Raw genomic sequence first — 13602 nt, forward strand, 5'->3', positions numbered from 1 at the left:
CACCCACAAAATAGTATGATGCTCCCCACGTTGGTTAGCAAGCATCTTTGTGGAGATTGACCATCTCACTGAGAACCTGCTAGAAATCAGAGCCTTGTTCTTTCCAATCGAGATGAAACAGGCAGGCATTTTCTTAAGAAGCACTGTGAAGGAGCGGCTGCCTTTAGGTCTGAAGATAGAATCAGTACCAAGGACATGTTTTCTTCCTTGATGGAGAGCCGTAACAAGAAGAGTCTGAATCTACAACTGCAGAAACGACTTGATTTGAACAAGGCTGGTGACCAACAGGAGTGTATAGGTGAACTTGAAGTGGCTCGATGAAGAACCTGACTTTTATGATACACTTTTAAGCACCAACCTATGTGCTGATCCACGGTGACGGTCAACCCACTCAAGGGTTGATACTGAGATCTGAAAAGCGATGACAAAGCGGAAACGTACTTGTTGTGACGCTCTGCTACCAAACATACCATGTTGACAATGTATGTCGGACTCGCAAGCGTTCAAGTTGTTGGCAAAATGTTGCTGTTCCGTCAATTGTTTTGGGAGAAATGGTTTTGAAGTTTGCCGGGCGAAATACTACCGTGACTGGCCAAGAATCAGTGGGAAGACGAATGTCCGAGGTCAGGGAATCCTCATGACAAGGAAAGAACTTCTGATAGGTTTTCTCAGCTTCATGATACGGCCAACCAGAATACTGCAACCTTGAATGCGGCGTGTTGATCGAACTGCATAAGAAGATGCTGCAGGATGGTCCTATGATCGTCATAGGGCATCACTGTTCAATATTCAATGATCAACATGTTCAGATCTAGCGTCAACCTATGTGCAGCGAAGCGCTGCGAGGCGGCGCTGATCGCACATTTTCATCATGATGAAATTTTGGTGTGCGGGAACTTCGAGGAGTTCGTGCCATCTCACGGAATCTCACGGTTGCTGACTTCAATCTTCAATGAAGTTCCGAGTCTATCGACAACTGCCCACCTTCAACGAAATCGAATCGAAGTCTCACTCACGAGTTCTTGCTGATCAGATCAATCAACGGTCAGCTCTGCGCAGCATCAAAATTCCAAGGCCTGGCGTCCAATAAGATCGCGACCCGGTATTTTATGTAAAACGTCTACATCATTTGACTTTACCCCGGCCCTCAACACCCTCCGAGTCTCGTCTGAAGCATCGAGCGCCATGAATCTACGAATTTTTCATTTCTTGCTCTCGCTCTTCGATAAAATTCTTAAGTCACCCCTGCCCTGAGGTCCGAGGACCACCTTGTAAGATACAACGCCATGTTGGTGATGTAGAAGTGCCTTTCCCGTAGCCAAGTTGTAGAGCCTCGAGGTCTGCAATATTGTTATCCGAGTCTCCCTCACCGAGTCAATCGCCCAAATAATCGAAACGGGATTCTTCATACGAGGGACCGGAAGAAGGGATGTTACATGGTGAAGTACAACCACACAATGATCTGATCGATGAGAGTGTGATAATCTCAAGCGTGGCGCCAATCGCATCATGTGCCTGCACACACAGGCTGCCTCAGGCTGAGGCTACCGGCATCGTATCTACCAGTGTCGTTCCAAATACTATTACTCTTCGCCAGCTCCTACACGTTGTGCATGTATGAGATATAGTGGGCGCTGATATGCAAGGTCACTAAGACTACGTGGGTCAATAGACTTATATTAGCACCATGTCACCCCACGGCCGTGTGCCTGTTATTAACATGCTATTAACATGTTATTAACACACCTTTCTTAGCAGTGTTATTAACAACCCACTTTTCGTCTCTACCCTAGTCGCGAGCATCATGTCCGTGATGCATCAACTCGACACCGCTGTTCTCAGGTAAGGTACCAATGAGAGGGGGCTTGGGCTGGCTTCTGAAGCTCTTCGCTTTACGGCATAGGTCACAAGCCCAATATTGGGATGCATGATGATTCTAGGGCATGGCCGAAAATGTTCATCATAATATGTACGTGGTCAAGAGATTCTTACCACCGCGCTGTTCTAGGCTGTTCCTAATACCTATTACTCGGATAAGTCAAAGGGAAATTTGTAGCTGACGAGGTTTTCGAGGTCTTCAAGTTGTCATGACGTTCTTACGTTACGCTGCACCTTGTTTTCGGGAGCTTTGGGGAGCCGAAGTACTTCGGAATGGACTCATCACTCCGTTAGTAGAACGGAAATTATTAAAAAGTTAAGTAAATGGGGTACTGCAAAAGGCGCATCCGACAGTATGGCTCGTAATGCATCTGAACAGATGGGGATTCTACTAGAAAATTAACGAGCTAAGACCAAAGCAATAAGTACACATGCAATAACAGGAACTTCGGTGCATATCTGGGGTTACGCTGGAGCGTTGGTGCTTTTGACGGTGGGCGTTGGTTATCTATACGGAATGGAGCAGTACTAATAATTCACGTTGAGTCTTTGTTAGAAGGGACGCAATGTTCCTTTCACAGGTCCGAGACCGTTCTACTAGGGGTGAATAGTATCTGTGAGCATGAACTGGTAAATTAAAAAGTTGATTGAATGGGAACGTTGACGACACGAGGAACATGATAAGCACAATGTGAACTACGACATCGATCAATGATCGCAGAGTTTCCGATAAACGTTAATGACTAGTTGGCACATCGACATATTCTTGAAATCCGAATTCGAAGAAAGACGTCGATCCCAAAAAAATGACCGTGGTTCGGCACACCAGTCAAGCGTGGCACCATAACACCTCGTTATTGGAATAATATTCCATAGCTTTATGTCACGTCGAGCGCCAGACGTACGTGTAATTGAAATAGTCAGCGGTCTCCGTGGTGTTTAATGGGCTCAGATCTATCGTGATCCAGAAAATCCGGGGGGCATCGACGAGCACCGTGACGAAAAAGAGGGGCCGAGGCCATGATCTACGATAATGATCATTGATCATGCGCTCCAGTAACACGAGGGAAAGATACTGATTTCATTTTCTTGATACGTGAGCCGAGATATCTGCGAGTAGATATTACAATCCTGCGAAAGGAATGAAATAGCACACCCTCCGTTATCTTGTCCCCCTGATAGGAGTAATAATACACCGCGGCTATTGTGGAACGGTGTAGATTATAAGAATGCCGCTGTTGCAATCAGTGAACCAATTGAAGGTACGCCCAGACTCGCAGACCCAACAGGGTGTCGACAAACTTGGGAACGAGCCTATGTGACACTCACGTGTTGAGATGCTTGTGGGCAGAGGTGCTCACCAATCATCTGTGGTCCTTAATCCATCAAACAAAAGGCCGACTAGAAAGTGAGACATGCTTGTAAAAAAAATCAATAGGCATTTGCACTATTGTTCAGATCTTTCCACAATGCTTGGGCCACATCGTGGGCGCAAGTGTCAGTCATGCCACAGCCTGTCTTCCACAACACTTTGACCTTTGAGACCTATATAAACTAGAGCGGCGGCACTGTAGAATGCACCAGACTAACCGTCAATATCTGTCCATCAACATGTCACGCCTCGAATCTTTATCGCCGCTGTCACCTTCGAGCACATGCTGGATACCGTCTAGCGCCGACGCCTACACGACGTTTGAGGGCTTTTGCTCCCAGCCGGGGTACAGCATCTCTCAGAGCCAATCAGCGGATCCACTCACAGCATCCTTTGACATATTCACGCCTCCACAAAACCGAATGAGCGCAAAAATACGCCCAGGGACGTTTGTTGTTTTTGCGTTGTCAACAACAGAGCTCGCGCAAGAATATCCAGAGGACTCTGAGGACTATCGCAAAATCTGCCAGTACACTCCTGGACGTTATCTCGGGCTTGTAACTTCAGCGTTCGTGCGATGGAATGAAGACGATGGCAGCACAGTCGAAGACGTGATCGTCCACTTTGTATCAAAATATACGCCACAGCCCTCAGTAGTTGCGAACAACTTCATCCCCATCTTTCCTGTCAGCAGCACCGTACCGGAAGACAGCTCTGCGCTCCACACGAGCATCTTGTTCCCGTGGATTGACCACAAACAGTGGACGACATTTGGGGTTCGCCTTCGCGTCTGCCAGACAAACCCATCGGCGCTGGTATTCGAACTTTGTAACGAAGATTTTGAGCGCTTCGAGGATAAGGCGGGAAAAGACTATAGCCAATTGGAATCTCTCGATGCGACATTGGACGATGAAGCCAAAGACACGCTAGCGAGACTTTTGGTGGCGCCGTTCGCTTTGCCAGCTGAGATCTGGTTTGACATTAGGAATCATCCGGACATAAAGGAACCTCCGTGTTTCATTGAGGATGTCGACTCTCTTGAAAGGTGACTTATTTAGCGATGTCATATTGATCTGTTCCTGGTACTGACTAAGTGATAAATGATTTTAGTATCATCGCGGGATGAACGCCAAGACATCACGAATGCAGTGCCCTTGACGAGGAGTGAAAAAAACATAGCTTGAATAGGCGGTTGGAGATTATGTTACATGTATGTGGATACTATGATTGATATGCAAATCACGAGATATGGAAAGTTGACATCGGCGCGCTCCGACGAATGTGCTAAGGCTTCAGTGTGAATATATAGCATCTCATTGTAGTTGACCCACAAATACCGCAAGTATGTAAGCCGCTATTTGCGACGGCCAGGCACAGTAGCCGCGCGCATTCGTGAACGGCTAGGCTTGCGGCTAAGTTGGCCTCGATCTTCCACCATCGACTCCTGAGTGATTTTGCTTATCTCTGCGTCCCCAGGTGCAGACGATGACTGCCATCCAGGGAATTTCCTTCGTGAGGCATTACTACCGACTTCAAGATACTCTTCCCTTGTAACAACGTGGGTGGGGAACGCAGGATCATTCGCAAAAGCAATTGCAGAGCGATAAGCTTCGGTTACAGCGCTGACATTTTGTCATGTTGGTTATAAATATGATCGGTGAATGTCGGACGCACTCTTCTGACCGATATATCTGCAGATCATATTCGACCGGGGTGAGTGACAACAGTTCGGATGATCTGCAAGCAGTTATCACATGATATGTCATGACATAAAAAGTCTTACAATCGCTCGTAAAATCCTGGGAAGTTGGTACTACCACCGATCAGACCAATATTCGCCCAAAACATGCCTCGAAGGTCATCCGGAAGGAGCGCGATAGACGCAGCCACGGTCGCCGCCAGCCCCGATTGTTCTAAACCTAAGAGGATGTAGTTCATTTGGTGGTGCAGTATCGAAGTATTTAGAACACACCGATGTCATCGGGACGGAATAATAGTTCGGGAATTGTAAATCGCTCATTTTCCATGTGAAGGATTTGGTCAGTGGTTGATAACTCCTCGTTGGGAAGCCTGACGCGACCGTGCCTATTGATTGCGAAATTTGGCAGTACATACTCCTGAACTATGCTATTCTTTTTAGGATTCGAGCTTTCAGGGGTTAGGTAATTGCGACATCGCTAAACGGACATAATCTTACCGACAGGTTTCCAGGTCTTCGAAGAATCTCGTAGACACATAACAGCATGTCTCCTTGGCATGATTCATGATGTAAGTTTCATCCATCATATTCCACTGGCGGTATGAGACGAGTTCTTTGAGCTGGTTAGTCAGTAACTTGCCGCCAACATCGAGTCTAACCATATAAGCAGTTATCTTCTGGTCGATTCATATAACTCACCTCTTCACGGCATACCATTGTATTTGATTGTTGATGATGGGTACTACATGCGTGAAACTGAACCCCGAATCAATGACAACAAGGCACTCGGGTGGTGATGTTCCGCCTGCTTGAAAGAGACGGCCAAAGGGGATTGTTGCAGCCGCTTATAAAAACAAGCTGAGGGATGCGAAGAGGATCGGAACGATGCAACTTACGTGTACATCTGTGATAGGAATGAAACTCGTATTCCTCGAAGACAAACTGGTCGTAAACATCTTGGATATTGGGCAGATTGAAGTATGGTTCTGTGATGAGCAACGAAGACTCGGCGGTGTCCACCTGCGTGCCAAGTCAGTGTTTATCCAGCCAGAACCACAGGAGAGACGCACGTTCAGCACCTCGGACGAGAACACGCCGTCCCAAACAGCTTTTTGTGCATCCCAGTCCACCAGATAACCCTGCAGTGCTTCCACAGATAATGACAAATTTGTATACAAGAAAGACATTTCGATCACGAACCTTTTCAAAAGGTAGACGGTAATGAAGAGCAGAATAATCGCGACATCGTTCCAACTGATGGCCAAAATACGTTGTTTTATCACCTTTTGAGCGCACGATAGCGTTTGGGACCAATCTCGAGTTTCCTCTAGCGTCAAGTCGTTCTCAAAAGCAGACACTCTTACTTGGGTTGGTCATCATCATCTCCCTCAGGTCCCCTGGCTAAACCAGCCTTGATTGAAGAGGCACCATTATCCAATATGACCGTAGTCTGAGGCTGCATCAGTTCACGGCGGATGGAAGATCTTGCGACTCGAGTTGCCAAGGTGGACTAGGCAACGGCGATCAAACTTTTTGGACCCGCGTGGACGTCAAGTGCGCGTGAGAACGAACTGAGAGACCTCCGCAGCTCTGTTCAACTGAGAATCATCATCATTCTTCATTGATCTCGTCACTCGCGCGCTCTCTCTGCCAGATTCTCAACTAAGGAACACTCGAATCATCGTCAGTGAGAACAGCCGCCGTTCAAAGTCAGTATTAACTTTTCCTACGTGATACATGGTTCACAGGACCCATCGGTAAACCCAGACTTCATAACATCATTGCAAGTAAACGATCGTCTGATCTCATTTCTGATGTTGAAGCGGTAATCGCAGTCATACATTCCGCCTCATTGTGATCTCTTAACTTGCGCCTGAAATAACCATCAAGAATGTGTGTTGGCTTCTACACGCTCGAGCACCCGGAATATGCCCTGTACGTCCCGCCCTTCCATCTTATACGTTATCATGACATGTCAATGACCATGCGGCAAACTCAGTGTACTTTGCAGTAACCGTGACGAATATCTTGAACGACCCACCGATCTGGCTCGGTTTCATTCATTCGATAAGCTAGAGGAACATCATTTTCTAGAGGGAAATATTCTCTCTGGTATTGACGTTCGTGCTGGTGGAACCTGGTTGGGTGTTAATCGGACCGGAAAAGTTGCCTTTTTGTCCGTACCCTCTTCACCAGATTGCACGCCCCTGACGATTTTTTTCTCACAGAACAAACATCACAGAAGAGTACAAGACGTATGGTTCTTCCAGGGGTGACCTCGTTGCCAATTTTCTTTCGTCAGATTCGGAAGAGGACGTACACAATCTTATCCCTCGCGATGCTAAATATGCAGGCTTTAATTTATTACTCTTGACACCATCCACCCGTGGTGAACACGACTTGATATTCGATGGAACATATGTCACCAACCATGGTGGAGGAGGAACGCTCATTGTCCGCCCGCTGACTAATGCTGAGAGAAGATGTGGGGGCATGTCAAACGGAATTGATGGTAAAGGTGCTGAAATGTGGCCAAAAGTCCAAAACGGACTTCATTCGTTTAAATCGATCATGAACGCGGTCTCACCGACCATGCCGGAGAAGGAACTAGCCGACAATCTCTTTGAGCTATTGACGTGGGTATAAGCATGCAACAGCCTAGCCCTCCACTTACTTTGGTCAAATTTCCCAGTTGGAAATGTTCGCAGCCGCCAAGCGCACGCTCAGAACTGAGGAACACAATCCAGGTGGAACCATTTATAATGCAAGGGTCACGAGAGTTCTATGGAACGCGCCTTTCGACGGTGATATTAGTGAAAAGAACCGGGGAAGTGTTGTTCATCGAGAGAGATAGGTGGAAGCTCGTTGATGCCAAGCCTGTATTGTCAGATCACTCTTCACAGCGTGAATTCCGTTTCGAATTGCAGCCAGTTCATTAATGATGTCTATGTAGTTCGCCGCACATTGTATGATGATAGTACAGTTCATGTAATGTACAGGTGCTGTAGTTTTGCTACTCTAAGGCACAAGAGACTATAGGCATCATAACATCGTCATAGCCAGCGTGACGAGAGTAAATATATCTGAAAGGGGCTGCTAGGACTAGCTCACGATGGAACGGATGCCCGCTCATGTGATGATATTACTATACAGACCCTGTTCAGTTGGGGAAACGGGGAAGTAGGGATTAAATCTCGAAGAAGCCATGGCATTCCACTCTGATACAGAAGCTGATGAGGATCCGTGGAACGGGGTACTTGAGGACGAATGCGACGACAAAATGTCACTTTCGGTAGGTGTGGGAAGGGTTCCATATGGTGATCCCGATGCCTCATCCGGATCATTACCACTAGTTCTCACAACAAACAAATTAGTTAATATGAACACGAGGTCGCCGCGAGGCAAGGCAGGGACAACACACCGCATGAGATCATGCAATTCAATGATGCGCCTGAACAGCTGGCACTGGGTATTTTCGGGATGCTGAGCATACTGCCGTAAAGAGTTCAGTGTACTTTGCAGCTGATGACTCAGAGATATGAGGGCATGACCGGTGGCAGGATTTGTTCGGCACGAACAAAAAGAATGCGAGACGGGGGAGTCAGCGAAATGATTTCCAAAAACTTTATCTTGTTCGGCGGAGTTCATCGGATAGACGTGACCGTTTTCTTGAAACGAGGAGTCGGTATGGTGATGGTTATACGTCATATTCTGATTGGATGTGGGGGATGAGTACGGCATAGAGCGCCCATTACTAGGTAAGCTGTTGCTGTAATGATGACCATTTTGACGCTCGAATGGTGGCGATGATGGGTTATCTGGATGGAATGTAGAGTAAGACGCTGGAGGGGATGGCGAAAAGCAATACAGATCGGGCCGCGAGATGTCTGTAACGGGTTCAATTTTGATGGGGGCACCAGCGGCAGAAACCAAGCCCCGGGGTTCTTGGTTGGTGCGCTCTAGTACATCGTCAGACCGACCACGCCGTCTGAGTTGCATGTTGTTTTTGGCTGCTCGTGAATGCCACCTTTCTGATGGATCTCCGTCTCGGAAATTGGCATCAGCCCAGCGAGGATGTGGTTTCCCTGTCGTAAAGCAGGCGAGTAAGAATGCTGCAAAGGAATTGCGATTATGTGAAACGCCATACGCACCACGCAACTCCCTCACGAGACTTTCGAGTTCTGCAATTCTGTTTCTCAAACGAGTGGCTTCGTCGATCGTGGGATCATCCCTAGTATTATGAGATAAGCTTAACCTAGTATAACGCCACAAAAAAGACAAACCTCAGTGCTGGATCATCAATCTCATAGACACAAAGGCCAGTCTGAAAAAACGAGGTGTTAATATGTAATAATAGACACGAAAAGCATGAACGTACTAAGCCGAGTTGTATACAGCGCTGACATGGTCGTTTTCTATCACACTGGTGGCGCGTCAGAGATGGCCAAGTTGTGAAAGAGTGTCACTGAACCTTGCGCTTGGAGGTGTGACAGTTAAGACATGACTGAGTTGTTCTATTGCGTCTTCTCTTGCGATGGTCAGTATCGACGGTGAATTCGAGATCCATTATTTCGCCTTTTAACTGAAGTGGAGGTAGAACAGAATCAGTGGACATTCAAGATGAAAAAGATTTGAGGCGAGGAAGGAACGAGTTGAAACGAGTTTAAGAGAATTAAAGCTAGTCTTACTTATGTGTTCACGGCGCATTAAGTAACTGACCAGAAGAGATCTGAAGAGATCCAGATCGCCTCGGGCTGTAGACTTCTTCGCAAAAACTTGTCTGTGGGATCCAGCCCTGTACAAGGTTGCCTTCCAGTCTCGGCAGTGACATAAATACAACGTGTGAGCGTAGACCTGGACTACCGCATCTGGACTCATCTCCTTCCTGCCAATCTAAGCCACCATTCGTCTTATGTACTAGTACAACTCACACATCGCTCAAGAGTCTAAATTCAAAAGCAGTACTGGTCACCTCGGAAATCTGATTAGCCTCCACCTAATTCATCATATCAGATGTGCATGTGAACCAAAAGTTAAATCTCAGCGAACGCCGCCGCGACAGGATATCCATGATTGGCATTGCATTGCATCGTACTAGTACTTTACTAGTTCACCGTCAACATTCTGTAAGTAGATCACTCATTTCAACATTGATGTATACCACTTAGTGTGACATACTCATACGATTCACTCGCGTTTCACGGATCACTTGACTTCAAGTGACGAGTCATTCATCCAACCTCGCCTGAGAACATCACCGTCTTTACGGGGAATTTTGAGGTCCCAATAACGTGAAGCATCTAATTATTGATTCACAGGCATTCACCTACGTCTTCATGTCCTGCTATCGCACAGAAGGGAAATGGCCGTCACGTTTTCTTGACGCTGAATGATGGAACTCCCATGACTTTAAGCGTAAGACACACACACACCTCTTTCCTAAAAGAATCAAGGTTCGCCTCCACTCCGTTCATTAAAATCGTTTTGGTCCATCCTGAGGAATGGATGGCGCATATTAACTTGGTCAACAGTTACATACATGAATCAATTTACCTGTGTAGTTTACTCCGACGCTGTCCGGAGTCGGCGCGAGATACTGACTTCGCTTAATCCAGTGCTGTTCCCCTATCACCCAAAGGCACGCACTGAGATCACGAGACAGACGGACAGCGGCTTCCGGGGACACTGGTCCTCACGCTTACGTCTTAGCTCGGTGAGGCATTGCCCGCCCCAATACTGAATGGTCACCGTAACTTGTCAAGATCGGAGGAAAGCGACTCCACATATCAATCCATAAAGGATCCGCTATAGTCGGTAAGTCAGACTTGATCAGGATCTGTGGCTACAGAGTTGAGTTTGAACTACGAACCTACCAGGTACTTGGCTCTCATCTTCCTTTTCGAATATCCTGGTCACATATGGTCAGATTCCCTCTCACCAATCGAATTAGGCATTTGCATTCAAATCAAGAAATGCAGAACGAGTTTCAGAACGACGGTCAAAGCGAACAGGCGCACGAATTCATCATGTGAACATCTCCTTATGTGGAATAACAATGTTGAGAACAGCCGACTAGATATATACTTACTGAGAACTCATGTGTAACGCAAATTTCCGACACTGAACATATACCTTGAGACTCTCACTGTAGGTTAACACCTGAACAGGCTGTAACTCGCTGTCACCATGTCAGGTATTACCCTGATGGGGAGCCGACTTGATTGATAGAGACCACGGTCATAAATCTGTTCTAGTGCAGTCATTACCTTATCGCCTGGTTTTCGATGGAATGTCACATCCTCAATTCAATGCCTGTGCGCCATTTTTCAGATTGGAAAAACCTAGGCAAAATATTGATCACTGAGAACCCAGTTGTGGAGAAGACCGAATTCGATTTGTTCCAAAGTGCCCGTCGCGGGATAAGCCGACGTCACGTATTCTGGCGCACAAGGCAGTTTCCGAGATCAAGACACCCGCATGAAATGAATATGAATACCACCGCAGAATCGATGCATTCTCGAGCACATGGGGACCTAGGGTCTGGTCACAAACGTCGCAAACAAGTTCGAGGGAGAGGTTCCTTAATGATCTTTGATGACTGTTGCGAGAGTAGAGTTCCATACCAAGGACCCCAGATACACGTCGGACAACTTGTCCATTACCATCGGTCCGAATGAAGGCGGTTGCCATCAGCGTGCTTCTCTCTTCAAAGCTTCAAGGTCCGACGAAGGAGGACGTCGTGGCCAAGCGTGCCCACTTAGCGAGAGAGCTTTAGTCACCCACAAGGCTTGCCATCAGGCTGATCAGTGAACAGAAGTCTCGAGCTACCACAGCGCACACATGCAATGCCATGCATGCTACGTTGCTGTGTATATCTAGGGTGGAGCTGCTGACGATGCCGATATTCTTGCGAATCACGCGAGCTTCAACTTCGAATTCGTGATTACTTGGCTCCAGCGTTTGGGTAAACTTATTGGCACTGACCCACACACATCGGTCCATATTGTGGAGGTGCGTAAGCAGCTACAGGGTGTCAGTCTGTGATCTAACATGGTCCGATCAGGAGTCTTCGTTTGTACGACGTGGCGCCAGCTAACTCGTGAATTTTGGATAGCACTGAAGGAGCAGCAATAACACGCTGTTGGCAAGCCTGTTTTCTCGAACGAGGGACTCGACATGGAAATAATTCACCACCCCCTTACTGGAAATTCGGCTAATGCAGCCGCTGCTGCATAACTGTCATTTCCTTGCCATTCTTGGTGACTCGCGCCAAGTCTCATCGATCATGGGCGACTTTGGCATCATATATGCCCCCTCAGGACTTTGAATTGTTGGAAGTGAGTATATTCCTCAAAAAATCATAGCATGATGTGATCAAATCGTATTTGGTTGTACCCCCCTGATGGAAGGGAGTTGAAATGTACGACAGGTAAGCACGGTGCTATTGCCAGCACTGCCCGCCATTGCCGCTCCCCCCAATCTTTCAAAACTTTGTAGTGACAATTCCGCGAGGGATTTCGGTCGATTCCCGCGGCGACCGCATTCGATTGTTATCAACACGCACTTTTACGGCCAAACGACTTCTATTCATGCTGACTACTGTCCCCAGAGTCATCACTCCGGGCATCAAGAATCCCGCTACTGATCAGCTCCTACTGGACGGACTCTTGACAGGCGCAATGCCAGATGATCACACCGGCAAACTCAAGATAGCGGTAAAGTGTGGAGACCACTCAGGGGGAAGGTTTAGATTGACAGTTTATCTTTACGGTCTACGGTCATTACACAAAGCCCCCCGTGTAGAGAAATGCTTCCAATGTATGATGGTCTGGCTAGGCGTGATCCCCTGAGCGAACCTGCACCGGACTTTCCAGAAACGGACCCGGGCTCCGGGATCTAGGTTCTATGGGTGTTGTCCGGGGTCCTTGCCACAGTTGCTTCAGGGACGTCGTTGGCGTGGGATCGCCAAAATGACGCTGGCACATTCGGGTACCTCGTTCCTGCGCCGAGGATCGTCAGGAGGAAATCCGAGGACAGCATTCGATCCCCGGTTACGTGGAAAGTTCACCGGCGGCTACTAGGACCTGTATTGATAGTTCTAGAAATTCGAGAAGGAATTGTACAAAATGAAGTGGAGACGCTATCAGTCAAGATGTGCAGGGACGTTATTATTGACTGGTGACGGAAGAAGACAGAAGGCAAAGCTCAACCATTTACCAGACTGATGGGATCGTGTACTGGAAGTTGACTGATCGACAATCAATTGCTGTATAGCACTAAAAGCCTTGGCAAAACATAAACCCTACGGCGATCGTATGTTTAATTTTCGGCCAAGTGGGAAGAATATTAACAAAACAACTCAATGTAGTTGAACCGTCCCGTTGCGATGTGCATAGACTGGATAGATAAGCACCGCCTAGAATCAATCCTGCGGTGAACTTGTCGTTAGCTGAGATAGTTGCGCCAATGCTCATATGACCATGATGCTCCAAATGCCTCAAGTTATATTGCGAAGACCGGAAGGTTTACATAACCAGCTTCGGTACTCCTATGTAGTACATGCATTTCAACTGCCGTCGCGCCAAAATATCTGAGAATAAATCAGAAATAGCAAAGATGCACTAAATGTTCCGGGACGGATGGAAACATTGTT

General features: G+C 47.2%; 4 protein-coding genes across 4 annotated transcripts; 2 read left to right on the forward strand and 2 right to left on the reverse strand.

The window, feature by feature from the left end:
• Window positions 1-3489: 3489 nt before the first annotated feature.
• On the forward strand, window positions 3490-4299 carry DFJ58DRAFT_840069 (uncharacterized protein; the record flags this gene model as incomplete). The annotated part of the gene is made up of 1 exon (XM_041392569.1): window positions 3490-4299. One exon carries the CDS (start codon window positions 3490-3492, stop codon window positions 4297-4299), a length of 810 nt encoding a protein of 269 aa, XP_041245606.1.
• Window positions 4300-4417: 118 nt separating this feature from the next.
• Window positions 4418-6526, reverse strand: DFJ58DRAFT_779843 (actin family). Its single transcript, XM_041389710.1, has 10 exons — window positions 6314-6526; window positions 6150-6264; window positions 6020-6088; window positions 5846-5969; window positions 5649-5793; window positions 5448-5603; window positions 5223-5398; window positions 5034-5169; window positions 4925-4987; window positions 4418-4872 (listed from the first exon to the last, which is right to left on the reverse strand). Exons 1-10 carry the CDS (start codon window positions 6409-6411, stop codon window positions 4605-4607), a joined length of 1350 nt encoding a protein of 449 aa, XP_041245607.1. The 5' UTR covers window positions 6412-6526; the 3' UTR covers window positions 4418-4604.
• Window positions 6527-6840: 314 nt separating this feature from the next.
• Window positions 6841-7888, forward strand: DFJ58DRAFT_658099 (NRDE protein-domain-containing protein; the record flags this gene model as incomplete). The annotated part of the gene is made up of 4 exons (XM_041382013.1): window positions 6841-6884; window positions 6949-7125; window positions 7178-7585; window positions 7642-7888. 4 exons carry the CDS (start codon window positions 6841-6843, stop codon window positions 7886-7888), a joined length of 876 nt encoding a protein of 291 aa, XP_041245608.1.
• Window positions 7889-7983: 95 nt separating this feature from the next.
• Window positions 7984-9776, reverse strand: DFJ58DRAFT_280397 (uncharacterized protein). Its single transcript, XM_041379641.1, has 5 exons — window positions 9421-9776; window positions 9328-9372; window positions 9233-9273; window positions 9101-9180; window positions 7984-9034 (listed from the first exon to the last, which is right to left on the reverse strand). Exons 1-5 carry the CDS (start codon window positions 9562-9564, stop codon window positions 8079-8081), a joined length of 1266 nt encoding a protein of 421 aa, XP_041245609.1. The 5' UTR covers window positions 9565-9776; the 3' UTR covers window positions 7984-8078.
• Window positions 9777-13602: the final 3826 nt, after the last annotated feature.

The sequence above is a fragment of the Suillus subalutaceus genome (assembly GCF_016647625.1).
Source record: "Suillus subalutaceus strain FC151 chromosome Unknown DFJ58scaffold_33, whole genome shotgun sequence".
Taxonomy (NCBI): Eukaryota; Fungi; Basidiomycota; class Agaricomycetes; order Boletales; family Suillaceae; genus Suillus; species Suillus subalutaceus.

Bases quoted from the DNA above. Each gene is read 5' to 3' on its own strand.
- DFJ58DRAFT_779843 (XM_041389710.1), bottom strand. From the start codon at position 6,411: ATGCAGCCTCAGACTACGGTCATATTGGATAATGGTGCCTCTTCAATC. The intron at 6,089-6,149 runs GTTCGTGATCGA...GAAGCACTGCAG, and splicing joins ACCGTCTACCTTTTGAAAAG to GGTTATCTGGTGGACTGGGA. The intron at 5,970-6,019 runs GTGCGTCTCTCC...CTTGGCACGCAG, and splicing joins TCTCGTCCGAGGTGCTGAAC to GTGGACACCGCCGAGTCTTC.
- DFJ58DRAFT_280397 (XM_041379641.1), bottom strand. From the start codon at position 9,564: ATGTCCACTGATTCTGTTCTACCTCCACTTCAGTTAAAAGGCGAAATA. The intron at 9,181-9,232 runs GTTTGTCTTTTT...TCATAATACTAG, and splicing joins ATTGATGATCCAGCACTGAG to GGATGATCCCACGATCGACG. The intron at 9,035-9,100 runs GTGCGTATGGCG...GCTTTACGACAG, and splicing joins TCTCGTGAGGGAGTTGCGTG to GGAAACCACATCCTCGCTGG.